The sequence below is a fragment of the Mesocricetus auratus genome, unplaced genomic scaffold (genome assembly GCF_017639785.1).
Source record: "Mesocricetus auratus isolate SY011 unplaced genomic scaffold, BCM_Maur_2.0 Super-Scaffold_100014, whole genome shotgun sequence".
Taxonomy (NCBI): domain Eukaryota; kingdom Metazoa; phylum Chordata; class Mammalia; order Rodentia; family Cricetidae; genus Mesocricetus; species Mesocricetus auratus.
In genome coordinates this window covers 49,400,312-49,413,393 of record NW_024429197.1, presented here as the reverse complement: position 1 = coordinate 49,413,393, position 13,082 = coordinate 49,400,312, and the positions used below count along the sequence as shown (strand labels likewise).

At 41.9% G+C, this 13,082-nt stretch overlaps 1 protein-coding gene across 1 annotated transcript in view; it reads left to right on the top strand.

Moving 5' to 3' along the window:
- LOC101837435 (methylthioadenosine phosphorylase) overlaps positions 1–4,931 on the top strand; it is a 35,386-nt gene extending 30,455 nt beyond the window's left edge. The window contains exons 7-8 of the mRNA XM_040757174.1: positions 522–644; positions 3,117–4,931. Coding sequence (XP_040613108.1) covers positions 522–644; positions 3,117–3,155 — 162 coding nt within the window. The 3' untranslated portion in view covers positions 3,156–4,931. The remainder of the gene's footprint in view (positions 1–521; positions 645–3,116) is intronic.
- Positions 4,932–13,082: the final 8,151 nt, after the last annotated feature.

Sequence of the window (13,082 nt, the reverse complement as noted above, 5' to 3'; positions counted from 1 at the left end):
CTGTGATATAAGAACCATAACCAAGACATAGAAGAACGAGTTTACTTGGGTGCGCAGTTCAAAGGGTGAATGAATCCCTGCCATCGTGACTGGGAGTGTGGGAGCAGGCAGGCAGGCATGGCACTGGAACAGTAACTGAGAACATACATCTTGGTCCACAAGAGTGAGGGCAGAGAGAGCTATAGTGCCCCCAGTGACACACCTCCTAATCTTTCCTAAGCAGTTCCAGCAACTGGGAACCAAATATTCCAATTTATGGGTTTATGGGGCATTCTCGTTCAAGTCACCACAGTAGGGGTGGGGCTCACTGTGGTATCAAACTCCATTCCAAAAAACACTGCCAGCCTGACCTAATCAACTCCCAAGTCCCACTTCCCCTTCCTGACACCCTCACAAAGAGGACTAGCTTCCTAAAGACGAATTTGGAAGGGACACAATGACACCGTAGCAAAACAGAGACTCAAGTTATTTCTGTGAGAAGTAGTTCATGCTAGTAAAATCCTGTGTCCTTCTTGCTCTAGGTGTCAGTGGATGGGGTTTTAAAAACTATGAAAGAAAATGCCAACAAAGCCAAAAGCTTGCTCCTTACCACCATACCGCAAATAGGGTCGATGGAATGGTCAGAAACCCTCCGAAACCTGAAGGTAAGTGGCCTTACACCTGTAAGCAGACACGACTGCTTTAACCATATTTTCTCTTGCTTTCACTTTAAATTTGGCCCATCTCCCCGTGTAATTCATGCAAGTCAGCATTTTTTTGTTTTGTTTTCAACAAGCACTTGTGCCCTGATTAACTGTTCCTGATGTTTGCAACCAAGTGCCTGACCCTGGGGTGGGAGTTTTGTTATGTAGTATTAGCTAGCTTACACTGTCCCGGAGTTGTCTTGGTTCAGAAGGCTGGTGATGTGCTCCCTGTATATGACCTCTAGTGTTCAGCTATTCTCTCTTGGGTAGATTTGTACAGAGTGTAGACAGGCCTTTGCAGCCAATACTTCTGCTATATCAATAACAAAATGATAGCAGAAAATACCCGCCTCGGGTCAATGTTACATGAAACCAAGACAGCTAATAATGATAGGTGGATGACAAGTTGCAGGTTGGTGGATTCTCGACTCCGGTATTCAGCCTAAGGATATAACTTAAACTGACTGGGAAGCCTAGAAAGTGTTGTTTTTATGTGGAAGTTTTATGGCTCTTGATTAACTAGAGTAGCAAGGAGCCTGCATCCTTCCACTTCCGCTCCCTCTTGTCTCTAAAGAGGAAGTACCCCCGGGTGTCTTCAGAGACCCGGGGGTACTCCTAGACACCTTGGCTGTCCCTGCTTGAGTTACCACCTAGGAGCTCAGGAGTGAGCCGTGCTTTTAGTGTGGTGGAGGCATCAGGCGGTTGGAAGTGATTAACAGTGTTTTCTGTCCTGCATGGAATGCTTCAGGCCAGCCAACTTGAAGCCATCCCGAAGTTACAAAGTGGCCCCCCCTGAACTGATGCCATCAGGCTGCAGTACACCACTGTGACCATAGGGTCTCGGGCTTTAGGACTGGGAAAGCCGAGAATGTTGTAATTCATGTCTTCCCTGAGAGGAGCCACCCCTGGTTCCAACACTGGATACCTAGGAGATAAATACTTATTCAATGAGTACATAAATTTTCCTCCCATGAAGTGTTCTGTCATGGCTGAGGTGCAAGAAGACCTTGTGAGTGTTCCAACTGGGAGGAGGAGGGAACAAGATTTTTTTCTAAAACTCTACCAATCTCGAACTGGTGGTTTGAACTAAACGATTTCTAGCAAACCAACATCTGAGCGGCCCCTGCTGAGTTCCTCTGAGGCCAATTCTGAGTCAGTGTTGGACTCACAGGATATGATCTGGTTGCAAACTTTGCTGTCTTCCTGCTGACCTGACACTCAGTATGGTTTCACACTCAAAGTCTGTTCCTTAAAAAGAAATCTGAGACATGCTCAGACAGTATAAATCAGTGATCTTTTTGAAGCTGATGTTACGTGGTTTTGTAAATATGCACTTTAACATGGGTTAATAAGCGTAGCATTCATCGGGCGTCAAACGAGAGTTGAAGAAATGAAGAATTGCCTATTAGACAAAATTGTGTGCTGTGGTCACTATTCTGGAATAGTAAGGAACCCGGTATTAATAATTCTCACCCTGAATCACATTTGGGATGTTTATCATTCATTAACTCACTAGTTCATTTCAGAAGCACCAGTTTGCCCATTTTGTGCCAAACTCCAGATTAGAACAAAACCAAGCTAAAGGGTGTGGCAGTGCACACCTTTAATGTCAGCACTCGGGAGGCAGAGGCAGGCAAATATCTATGAGTTCAGGGCCAGCCTGGTCTACATAGTGAGTTTCAGGCCAGCCAGGAAGACATAGTGAAATCCTATCTCCAAAACAAACAAACAAAATTTAGAACAATACCCAAAGATTCCCAGTGATGATGAAGATCCCATTGTGTTGCCAATTGAGACACACTAAAACTTCAGTGACATAAGGATTAGGGGTTGCATGGATGATAACTGAAGCTGGGAGAGGGTGAATGCAGTGTGCCCTGATGCCTGTAGACGTGGAGGGACATGATGAGTCTAAGAGCGGTCCCCTGAGATGAGTGGCACTGACCTCACTTGTCAGGAAGAAAAGGAAAAAACAAGAGTTGCTCCTGAAGTACCATATCTGGTTAGTGTTGTTGCTGGTTTGTTTTTTGTTTGTTTGTTTTTACTACCATTTTTTAAAATGTATGTGTGTATGTAGACAGACATACTCATGCCTCGGTGAACATGTTGAGGTTCGAGGACAGCTTAGCTTGTAGGAGTTGATTGGTTCTCTTTCTACCATGTGTATCCCAGTGATTGAACTCGAGCTATCAGGCTTGGTGGCAAGTACCTTTACCCCCTGAGCAATTTTGCTTGCCCTAACTAGTGGTTTTTAAATGTTGGTGAACACAGGGATTATCTGGAGATTTAATAAGTATGTGTCCCCATGAGTCCTTGTTATACTCCTGAATCTCAAGGTTTTTGTTGTTGTTTTCGCTTGTTAGGAAGTGTTGGGGTGGTTAGCATGCTCTCTGCTGCCTTAGTCATCATCTCTACTTGCTGTCTTCCTTTCAGAACATGGCCCAGTGTTCTGTTTTACCACCAAGACATTAACACAGCATGGCTGCCACAAGGAGACTTATGAATTCTAGTCTTTGGGGGACTTTGCTTAAACAAAAGCGGGAAAGATGTGTGGCCTTCGTGTCTTCGCCTGGAAAGAAGAGCGTGTGGTGAGAGAGACAGTGCACTTCGTCAAGATACCAACTCCTCCAGAAGCCAGAAGGAAAGCAGTGGCCTGCAGGAATGTAAGGGAACAAAGCCCAAAACCTTGTCAATCATGTCTCCTACTTAACTGACAGCAAAGGCTGGTGAGAACATCTATTTCCCTACTCTGCTAACAAATGACTGAGCTTGAAATGGGACTGTATGCTTGTATCTTGGCACCATCTTCCCACAAGGCAATTTGGTACAATGCATCTGAGGCTGAAAAATACTGGATGCACTAGGAATTTCTCCTTAAGAAGTTATGGGAAGTTTCGTGTAATCTCGAAAAACTAAATAGATGTACCAATCAAGTGGAAATCATGATCACTTCGTGCTATGAAATGAGGGGGAAATGGTATAAGCATTTATGATACTGGGTTTTTGTTTTAAATGGTGTGAAAATGTACAAAAAAAAGACAAGAAGGCAATATACATAATCCTGCTGCTGTGTTTGTGAAAAGATGCTAGATAGTTCTTTTTTTTTTTTAATCTTTTTCTCTACCTTTTTTTTAAGTAAGTAATCAAATAATAAAGTTGTAAAATTTGAAATGGACTTAGAGAAGTCAAGTTCTTTGAAACGCTGTGTGTGATTCAGGATATACAAGCCAAATTGTGCACACACCCCTGTGTGCATGCACTCAACAAAAAAAAAAAAAAACAAAAAAGAAAAAGTGTTGTGTGACTGAGAAACTTGTATGTTTGCTTCAGAAAGATCCTGGATCAAACTACCATTTGTTTCCACTCCTGTTTAAGAGCTGATACATTATCGGTTGGCTGTGTTTTGTTTTGAAACGGGAAGGAAGGAAGAAGCATGGCATTTAGTTACAGAATGCTTTCTATTGTCTTCCATGAGCAATCATAGTCTTTTCCTCAAGTTACTGCTGTTAGAGGTGCCCTGGGGCTCTTGCAAAGAGTGTGTAAGCTGAGTGTGCCTGTGTCTGAAATTACTTAAAGTGAGCTGCTGACTGTAAGCACTGCTTGAACCAGTTGCACCAGCCTTCCTGCTGCGCCCCTGGGGAACTGTGGTTGTAACATCTGGCCCGTAGAGCAGCGCTTCCAGCCCTGGTTATTAGCAATCCATGGGGACTCCGCGGGTCCTGCTGACCAGGGCTCTTGGTTGTTTTTGCTTTGCTGCAGTGTGGACAGAACTTCATTCACTCTTAGGAGCCCTCTGAGAGTGTCAAGTTGGGGAGTGGGCGTTTGTCTCGTTGCCTTTAGAAAATGTGGTTCTCTCCAACATGGAGAAGTGGTTTTCTTCAGTGGCCTTTCCTAGTTAGCATCGTCATATGCAGGCTTCTTTTCTTAATCCTTCATTGTGACGAAAATTGAATATAATCACTTATAAGATACACCTTCTTAGCTATTGTAAGTGGCATTTAAAATACATTTGTACTGCATTGTTTCTTAGTGTGTAATCACTGCAAAACTGTGTATTATTTGTCATTATCTCATACATATCACCTACATTGTCATTTATCCCACATTATTTTCTCTTGTGCTCCCCTACCTCCTTCCTCCTCCCAAATAATGCCCCTCCTACTTGAAAGTCATACACACCAAATCTCCTTATTTTGGCTGTTCTGAATAGTGTTTCAATAAACATATGTTTCGAGACTTCTCAATCGACCAAAGTGTACTCCTGGTCTTGGGTTGGGTCTTGGCTATTGCTGCTAATATGGAAACTCCACCTTAAGAACCTCTATCTGAACCGTTTCTGTCAGGTTGCCCATTAGACAGATTCCAGACCTCGGACCTAGTCCAATGTGCTTTTATTTCAGCTGTTCCTCGTTCTTTATTAGGTCATTTCGGCACACACTTGCATCTACAGCGAAGAAGTGGAGATTGATGGCTGCTTGTGCTCAGCTGCTCACTTTATCATTTTTATGCAGTCCAGGAACCTAGCACGGGGGTGGTGCCACCACAGTGGGTGGTTCTTCCCACTTCAGTAAACCTAATCAATGCAGTCTTTAACAGGCATGCCCAGAGTTCATCTCCTAGGTGACTCTAGAGTTCTAATCAGTTGACAGCTGACATTAAACGTAACCTGTTCTCCATTCTTTAGGCCAATTCATTTAGATTTTTAACAACATCACACCTCTGGTACCACCTTCTTTCCCTTTATCTACTCTTCTCACTGATAGCCCATCCGTTGCACTTCCCAAACACTTAGTTCTCTTGTCACACTTATTTCCTGTTCCATTGTCCACTGGTGTGGTTGTATTAACTTTTGTGTCTATAGATTCTTGACACAGTGACTAATGCGTTACTTATTTAAAAAAATTGTGTGAGGGGCCTGGAGAGATGACTTAGAGGTTAAGAAACTGGCTCCCCTTCCAGAGGTCCTGAGTTCAGTTCCCAGCAACCACATGGTGTCTCACAACCATCTATAATGAGATCTGGTGTCCTCTTTGTCATGCAGGAAAAACACTGTATGCATAATGAATAAATAAATAAATCTTTTTGAAAAATTGTGAGTATAAAATTTCTGTACATAATAAATAAATCTTAAAAATTGTGAGTATGAAATTTCAATCTATTCATCTATTTCAGCCATCTTTTCATTTCCAGCTGGAATCATTGGTCCCATAGAATCTTATTAGGTATGCCCAAAATAAGAAGTTCATCCTGTGTATTCTCAGACCCCCTAGAGTCTGTGTATATATACATGCACATTCATATAGACTTTAGTGTGTGCGCAAGTGTGTTCGTCCTGTGTATCATCAGACCACCTAGAGTCTGTGTATATATACATGCATTACATATAGATTTTAGTGTGTGCCACAGCAAGTGTATAGAGGTCAGAGAACAGCTATGAGTTAGTTCTATCATGTGGATTCTGGGGATCCGACTCAGGTGGTCAGACAGAAAATCTCTATCTTCAGACTATCACCAAATGTTATTCATGAGCTTCATTCCTGTCATTTTTTTAACCTATGAGCCAATTTTTGGTAACTAAGAAAAACTTGGTTTACGGAATATTTTGTTTGATATCCTCTGGTCATTAAGCTAAAGAAGAAAGCAGCAAACTGAAATATTCAGGTGCTATCAAAAGCTGTCCTGTGCAGTATGCATTGAGCATTAACCCCCCTCTTTTTTTACTGCTCTTACACATTTGAAGGCAATGAATGAGTGGGAACCGTTAGTGTTGGTAAGGCCTTCTCGATAGACCACACGTCTGATGGCCATAGTCCCAACAATAGCCTTGGAGGCGGTCCAGGATGTGCCTGTTTTCAATAACAATTCAATTCATGGCAAAATATGGTGAATACGTCATTGGAGAGGCATAGAGCCCCATAGGCCTCTCACCAATCCATGGTTGACTGTTGATGGGTCCAGTCTTGTGTAGGTCCATTGCAGGCAGCCACGCCTGCTGTGCCATGACTGCCTTGGCTGTGCCATGCCCAGAAGACAGCGTTTCACAGATATTCTACGTCTTCCAGCCTTACATTTTCTACCCGCTCTTCCACAATGATCCCTGAGTCTTAGAGATAGTGATGTGTGATATAAGTGTTCTCTTTGGGACTAAACATTCAACTGTTGCTTATTCTCAGCACCTTGAGCCTAGCTCAATGACTAGTTCAAAGCTCATCATCATACAGATGATTCTGGTTAAACTCAGTGGCTCTCAAAGCAAAATGGAGACCACAGTGTTTGAAAGGGAATTAGAGGGGTGGAGCTAAAGGTTGTGAGGGGCAGATTGGAGAGGTTGGGGGGGCTCAATAATCAGAATGTACCTTATGTATATGAAATTGCCAACAAATTCAATAAAGACCATAATGGTGCCCTGGTATGGCAGAAACCAAAAATCCACCTTTTCCAGTATGTTTCACTAACCAAGTGATTGTGTTGGTAGCTTAATGTTGCTGAGTCCTGTTATTATTTTTTTCCCTATCTGTGACTTGTCATCTTAGCAGAATTAAAGAGTAAAAAGGATATACTTATGTTCATAAAGTACCCAGAATAGGACAAACTGGGACTTCCAGTTAATAGATTGTAAGTTGTCCAACATATGCTTTAGTCTTAAGAACAACTGTTACATTTTGAAAATTGGTCATCCCAGCTGGGCGTTGGTAGCGCATGCCTTTAATCCCAGCACTCGGGAGGCAGAGGCAGGAGGATCTCTGAGTTTGAGGCTAGCCTGATCGACAGAGTGAGTTCCAGGACAGCCTCCAAAACAATACAGAGAAACCCTGTCTCGAAAAACCAAAAAGAAAAGAAAGAAAAGAAAATAGGTCATCCCAACGTTCACATATAGAAAACAGATTAGGATCAGAGTGGAGTTATTAGGTCATTAAGGTCCTTAGATGCTCCAAAGGGCCCTAAACGCCCCTTCTACCATGTGAGAACACAGCTATAAGTCTTCATTTTCTGAAGCAGCAGGAGCCTTAATATGATTAACCTCTCCAGAGGCAATAAATTTTTATTTATGTTTTCCCATGTAAGATACTTTATAACAACTCAAGAAGATGAATTCAGCAGCCAACAAAAAAGTTGCTTGTCAGTTTAAACTAGAAAGAAATAAAACCACAGTTATATTTTCCTATTTCACAGAATTCAACAGGGAACTAGAAAAGATACTTAACTAGTTTCTAAAGTATTTTGGTGCAGAGTTCTTTTTTTCTTTCCCAAATAACAACAAAATGATTAATTTCACCTGGAGAAATTTAAAAGAAAAATGTGTCAGTGTTTTCTACCTGTGCCCTCAGGTTTATGAATGGTTCGGTCTGTATGTATGTCTTCACAACAGAATATGGCGGCGTATTTTTACTAGCTTATTGCTTTCTAACTTTAGTTTACACACTCATTCCCCGTGGAAGTCAGGGTTCCAAAGCTAAGGCAGTAATAACAACAGCAACTTCAGATATTTATAAATATTTAAAGACTACTGTGGCACATCCTAACTCTGCTGGTCAGCTTAGCACAAACCTAGACATCTGGGGAGAGGAACTTCCTCGGTGATGGAGTGTGGCCTACAAGCATGAAGTAAACCCTTTTCTCCCCAAATTACTTTTGCTGTTGGTGTTTACCACAGTAACACAAGAGTAACTAAAACCTCAACCCGTTGTGCAGTTTGATTCATTTATTTGTATGTTTGTTTGGGAGGAAGGGAGGCATAGGAAACTTGGAACAACTTTCAGGAGTGGATTTTCTCTTTCTTCCATGTGGATCCCAGGGATCTCAGGTTGTCAGGCTGAGGCATCTTGCCATCCCTCATCACCCTATTTCAGAAATTATCACTTCATAATCTGTAACCCACCTACTACCCACTTCTTTGTTAACTTGAAGTATTTACTTTCATACATTGCACCTTTTAGGATTTCAGTGCTACTTCTAAAGGACACATTTTTAAGCTAGTCAAACACTAGCATAGAAATGTGAATAGTAATTCCTTACTCTTAGCAAATGTGGCGAGACCCTTTCTCAAAACATCGAACAACAGAAAGACCCAAATAAGGACTGGCTGGGCCTGTAGCCCAGTGGCAATATTGCTTATGTAGCATGCTCAGAACCCTGAATTCACTACCAGCACCCCCTAAATCTGATTAAATTCCACAAATTTCAGTTGGCTGACATGTGTTTCCTTATGAAAGAACACCTGACCCTGAAGCCGGAGCCAAGGAAAAACCATGCACTGACCAAGCTCAGGACTTAAAATACCACCAGTCCCTGAGCCTGCCCCAAGACCAGGCCACAAAATCTCACCAATCCCTAAGTATGAAATCCAACTAATCCCTGAGCACGAAATCCCACCAATCTCTAAACTTGCCCCGAGATCGTACCAATCCCCATCCTGAAAATCTTCACCCTGCAAAGCTCTGCCAGAAAGAAACCAAAACTAAGCCCTGTATCCTGTTGAGCTTGCTGCTGCTGCTTATCACCTAGCAGAGGCAGCCACTCCCCGTAAATCTCTTGTGTGAGTTTGTTAGGCAGTGTCGTTTTGTGGTATTCCTTGGCTTCTGAATGCCAAGATACCTTTCCATCTGAGCTGTAGTGCTTAAAAGCCCCCCTAGTGCTGGGATTAAAAGCCCGCTCCACCACAGCCATCTTAAATTCCTTATATGCATATAGTTTAGGAATTGTCTGTGTTAGTATGTTTCCATGTAACTTTTCCAAATATCTGTAGTGTTAATTATCCCTCCTCATTTGCCTGGAGTTGTTGGCCAGGAAGGTAACCATATACCACCACACACGCCCCCCCACCAACATCATAGACTATTGCCTATGCTCTTGGTTACCCTCCAGAACTTATTGGTTATATTCTATTGCTACAGATACTACTACATCCTTGAGTCATAAACGGAGAAATGAATCTGGTACTCACTCTCCTAATAGCTACCTTTCAAAGTGCTAGATGGGCCGTGCACACGGCCAGAGGAGAAAAGTAATCATTAGTCTTATTCCACCATGAACACTGCCAGCTGTGAAAATGTCTGGCCCTGCAAGACAGGTCCACTGATGTAATAGTGACACAACCATCATAGGAGTAATTAACAACCCCACATTGCGACCGGACTTAATGCCTACTCCACAAGATAAAACCATACCTGGTATGTTACCTGGGCCACAAACTTGTGGATTTCTAGGCCCTAGAGGCAAAGCTGATATTACTTTGTTTAACAAACATATTATTAATTGTCTCTCAGCCCCCATCAGAGAAGCTTCTTGCAGTAAGTAGGTGGCAGCTAACAGAGACAGCAGGTCAAGGAGTGCTCGGCTCATCATAAATGGGACATCTATGTTACACACACACCCCTCCTAATCCTCAAATGGTATTTTCAGCAACCTGCATCCATGTTCCTGGACCGTGTTTATTTGTATTTGGCTGCAGAGTGAAATATCTCATACTCCTTTTGTTATAATAGAGTTCAAACACACTGAGATAATCTGTTCAGTGCTCAAAGAGATTGTTAGCTGAGATTCCTACGTACAGCTAATCTGCCTTGTGAAAATTAAAGATATTTTCGGATAAAAACAAATTGTATTGCTTACCGAGCCTTTTTATAAGGCATTCTAAAACAACATCCTTCAGGTTGAAAGTCAGTAACCCAGAAAGTAATTCACCCCTATCTTCCACTAAAGAACTCTGGTGAAGATAATCATGTATTTATAAAATACAGCTAATTAAAAATGAACATCAGGAAAAGTACGGTATATTATATTCTTGTAGAAATGTCATGTATTTGCTGGTAACATAAAGGAACTGGGCAGGAGTAAAGTTCTCTGCACTAAGGAAAGTAATTGCTCCTGATACCCATATCCATAAGAACAAATGAAGACCTCGGAAATGAGAGAAACACAAGGATAATACAACAAAAAGTTTAAATGTAAACATCCTCTCCTCCCAACCAGCTTAAAAGATGTGCCATAAATGATTCTAAAATGTACTGTTTAATTTGAACATTTATATCCTTATGAAAGACACATCTGTGTTGAAGATTTGTGAACCAGTTGACCGGTGAGAACTTCATAACTGGAGAACTGAAGTGTTACAGATAATTATCAGATAGCTCCTGAGACCTGTGGCAGGGTTTTCCCTGCTTCCTGTGATCTGCCCACTGATATGCCCACCATTGTTTGATAAATGCATTGATGACATACGTTCTGACACTATAAAAGTTCCTGTATCCTCTTTCCCACTTGAACCATGACATTCAAGGTAACCAGAATCCATGTACCTAGACCATATAGCACGGTCACTCATATTTGCCTTAAACCACTGGTTATCAATTTTCCTAAGGCTTCAACTGTTTAATACAGTTCCTCGTGTTGTGTTGACACAACCACAAAATTTATTTTGTTGCTGCTTCATATCTATAATTTGTCTACTGTTAATGAATCACAATGTAAACATCTGATATGCAGTTTATCTGATACGTGACCCCCTGAAAAGTTTATTTTACACCCCCACACACACACCAAGGCCTCATGACCCCACAGGTTGAAAACTGCTGCTATAAACTTTTACTTTTGAGGAAAAGCTGTGTTTTGCAGTCAATGTGTTTAACATATATAATGATAATGAAACAAAACAAAAAAATAGAGTGATATGAGTGATGTTTGAGCTATTTTATCGATTGGTTGGCTTTTTAAACAGCCCAGGACCACCTGCCTAGAGGGCTGGGCTCTCCAACATCAGTCATTAACCACAGACTGGCGGCCTTCAGGAATCCGATAGAGGCATTTTCTCAATTGAGATTTCCTCTTCCCAAATGACCTTATCTTGTGTCAAGTTGACAAAATAGTAGCCAGCACAAGAGCAACACAGTTAAGGAGTGATGGGGGACAGCGATATGGGGAGGAATGGAAAAATGAATGAAACAACAGAAGCCCAAGTATAGCAACAATATCTAATTATCATGTCAAACCACTAATCAAAAGGTCTATGTCATCGAGCTGAACTGGGCGGGGGGAGTAAGATTGAACTAAGTACAGCATTATTCTTACTGGAGAACTGGAAACTCTCCCCAGACTTGAATAAGGCAGCCTGAGGTTGGGGAGCAGGGACTCTCCAAAAGTATCTTTTCCAGATAAGTAAATTTTTAATAAAGCAGCATTAGAAAGATACACATTGGAGAATCAAAAGTAGGAACACCAGGAAAGCACCAAGAACCGATGTCTTGTCCATTCAGGCCTTCATTGAGGTGTGCAGGACAACTGCATTTGGTCCAGGGTTATGTGAGCTTCAGGCCAAAATTACTTTCTTGGGACAACTGAGGAAGAAATAATTAACTCATTCTAGTACTGTAAACTTCAGCTTTGTGGTCACAGTGTGGTTCTCAACTCAGGATGGATGCTTGAGATAAAAGAGTTAGCCAGGACCTGGGGAGATGATTCAGCCATTAAAGTGCACAAGATGAGGATGAGAAGTGGTATTCCCACAAACCTATATAATGCGCAGTGGGCATGGTAGCCTGTAACTCCAGCCTGGGAAGGCAGAAAAAGAGGGTCCCTGGAGCAAGCTGCCTAGTAAAACTAGTCACGTCAATGAGCTCTGGGTGGATGAGCCATGGGGATGATTCTGTACTTCAGGCACTCTCTATGCACATGCCTTCAGACACATGTAAACACACACACACACAGAGAGAGAGAGAGAGAGAGAGAGAGAGAGAGAGAGAGAGAGAGAGAGAGAGAGAGAGAGAGAGAGAGAGAGAGAGGATAGCTAACTACCTACATACATACCAGCACTTTACCTTTTAGATACTGAAGTTTTGGACCTGAAAGAATAGGTAATTATATTTTCAGTCATTTGCTTACCTTTTGACTTTAAAGCCAGGTTAAAGTCCCTGCTCTTGGTCCATTTTTATCATAATCACAAACTGTTGCCATCTGGTTATCTGTTTTCTAATTGACAACCAAATGCTAAGTTACAGGCTTAGCATTTGGAAGTTTTAGGTTGATCCTTTGGAAATCTGCCTCACATTCCAATTCTCTAACTTCTTACCTAGCTCAGCCTTATGGTTTATACATGAAAAGTCCCTTATGGGCTAGTGTTTTGAGTTCTTGCTCTGGTGTGTGGGTTGATTGAAGACTGTGGGACCTGACTTAAGGAGGTAGGGCCTGGCTGGTGGAAGAAACCCTTGGAATACCTACCTTTGCTTCTAGACTGCTCTATATCTCATAGAACGTTATGAACACACTTCCACAGATGGAGAGAGTCCTCTGCCCTGCCTTCGCCACCTAGACCCATAAACAAAAATGAACCTTTCTTCTCTTAGTTGTTTCTGTAAATATATTTGTACCCAATAAGAAAGCATAAAAATACATGGGAAAACTGAC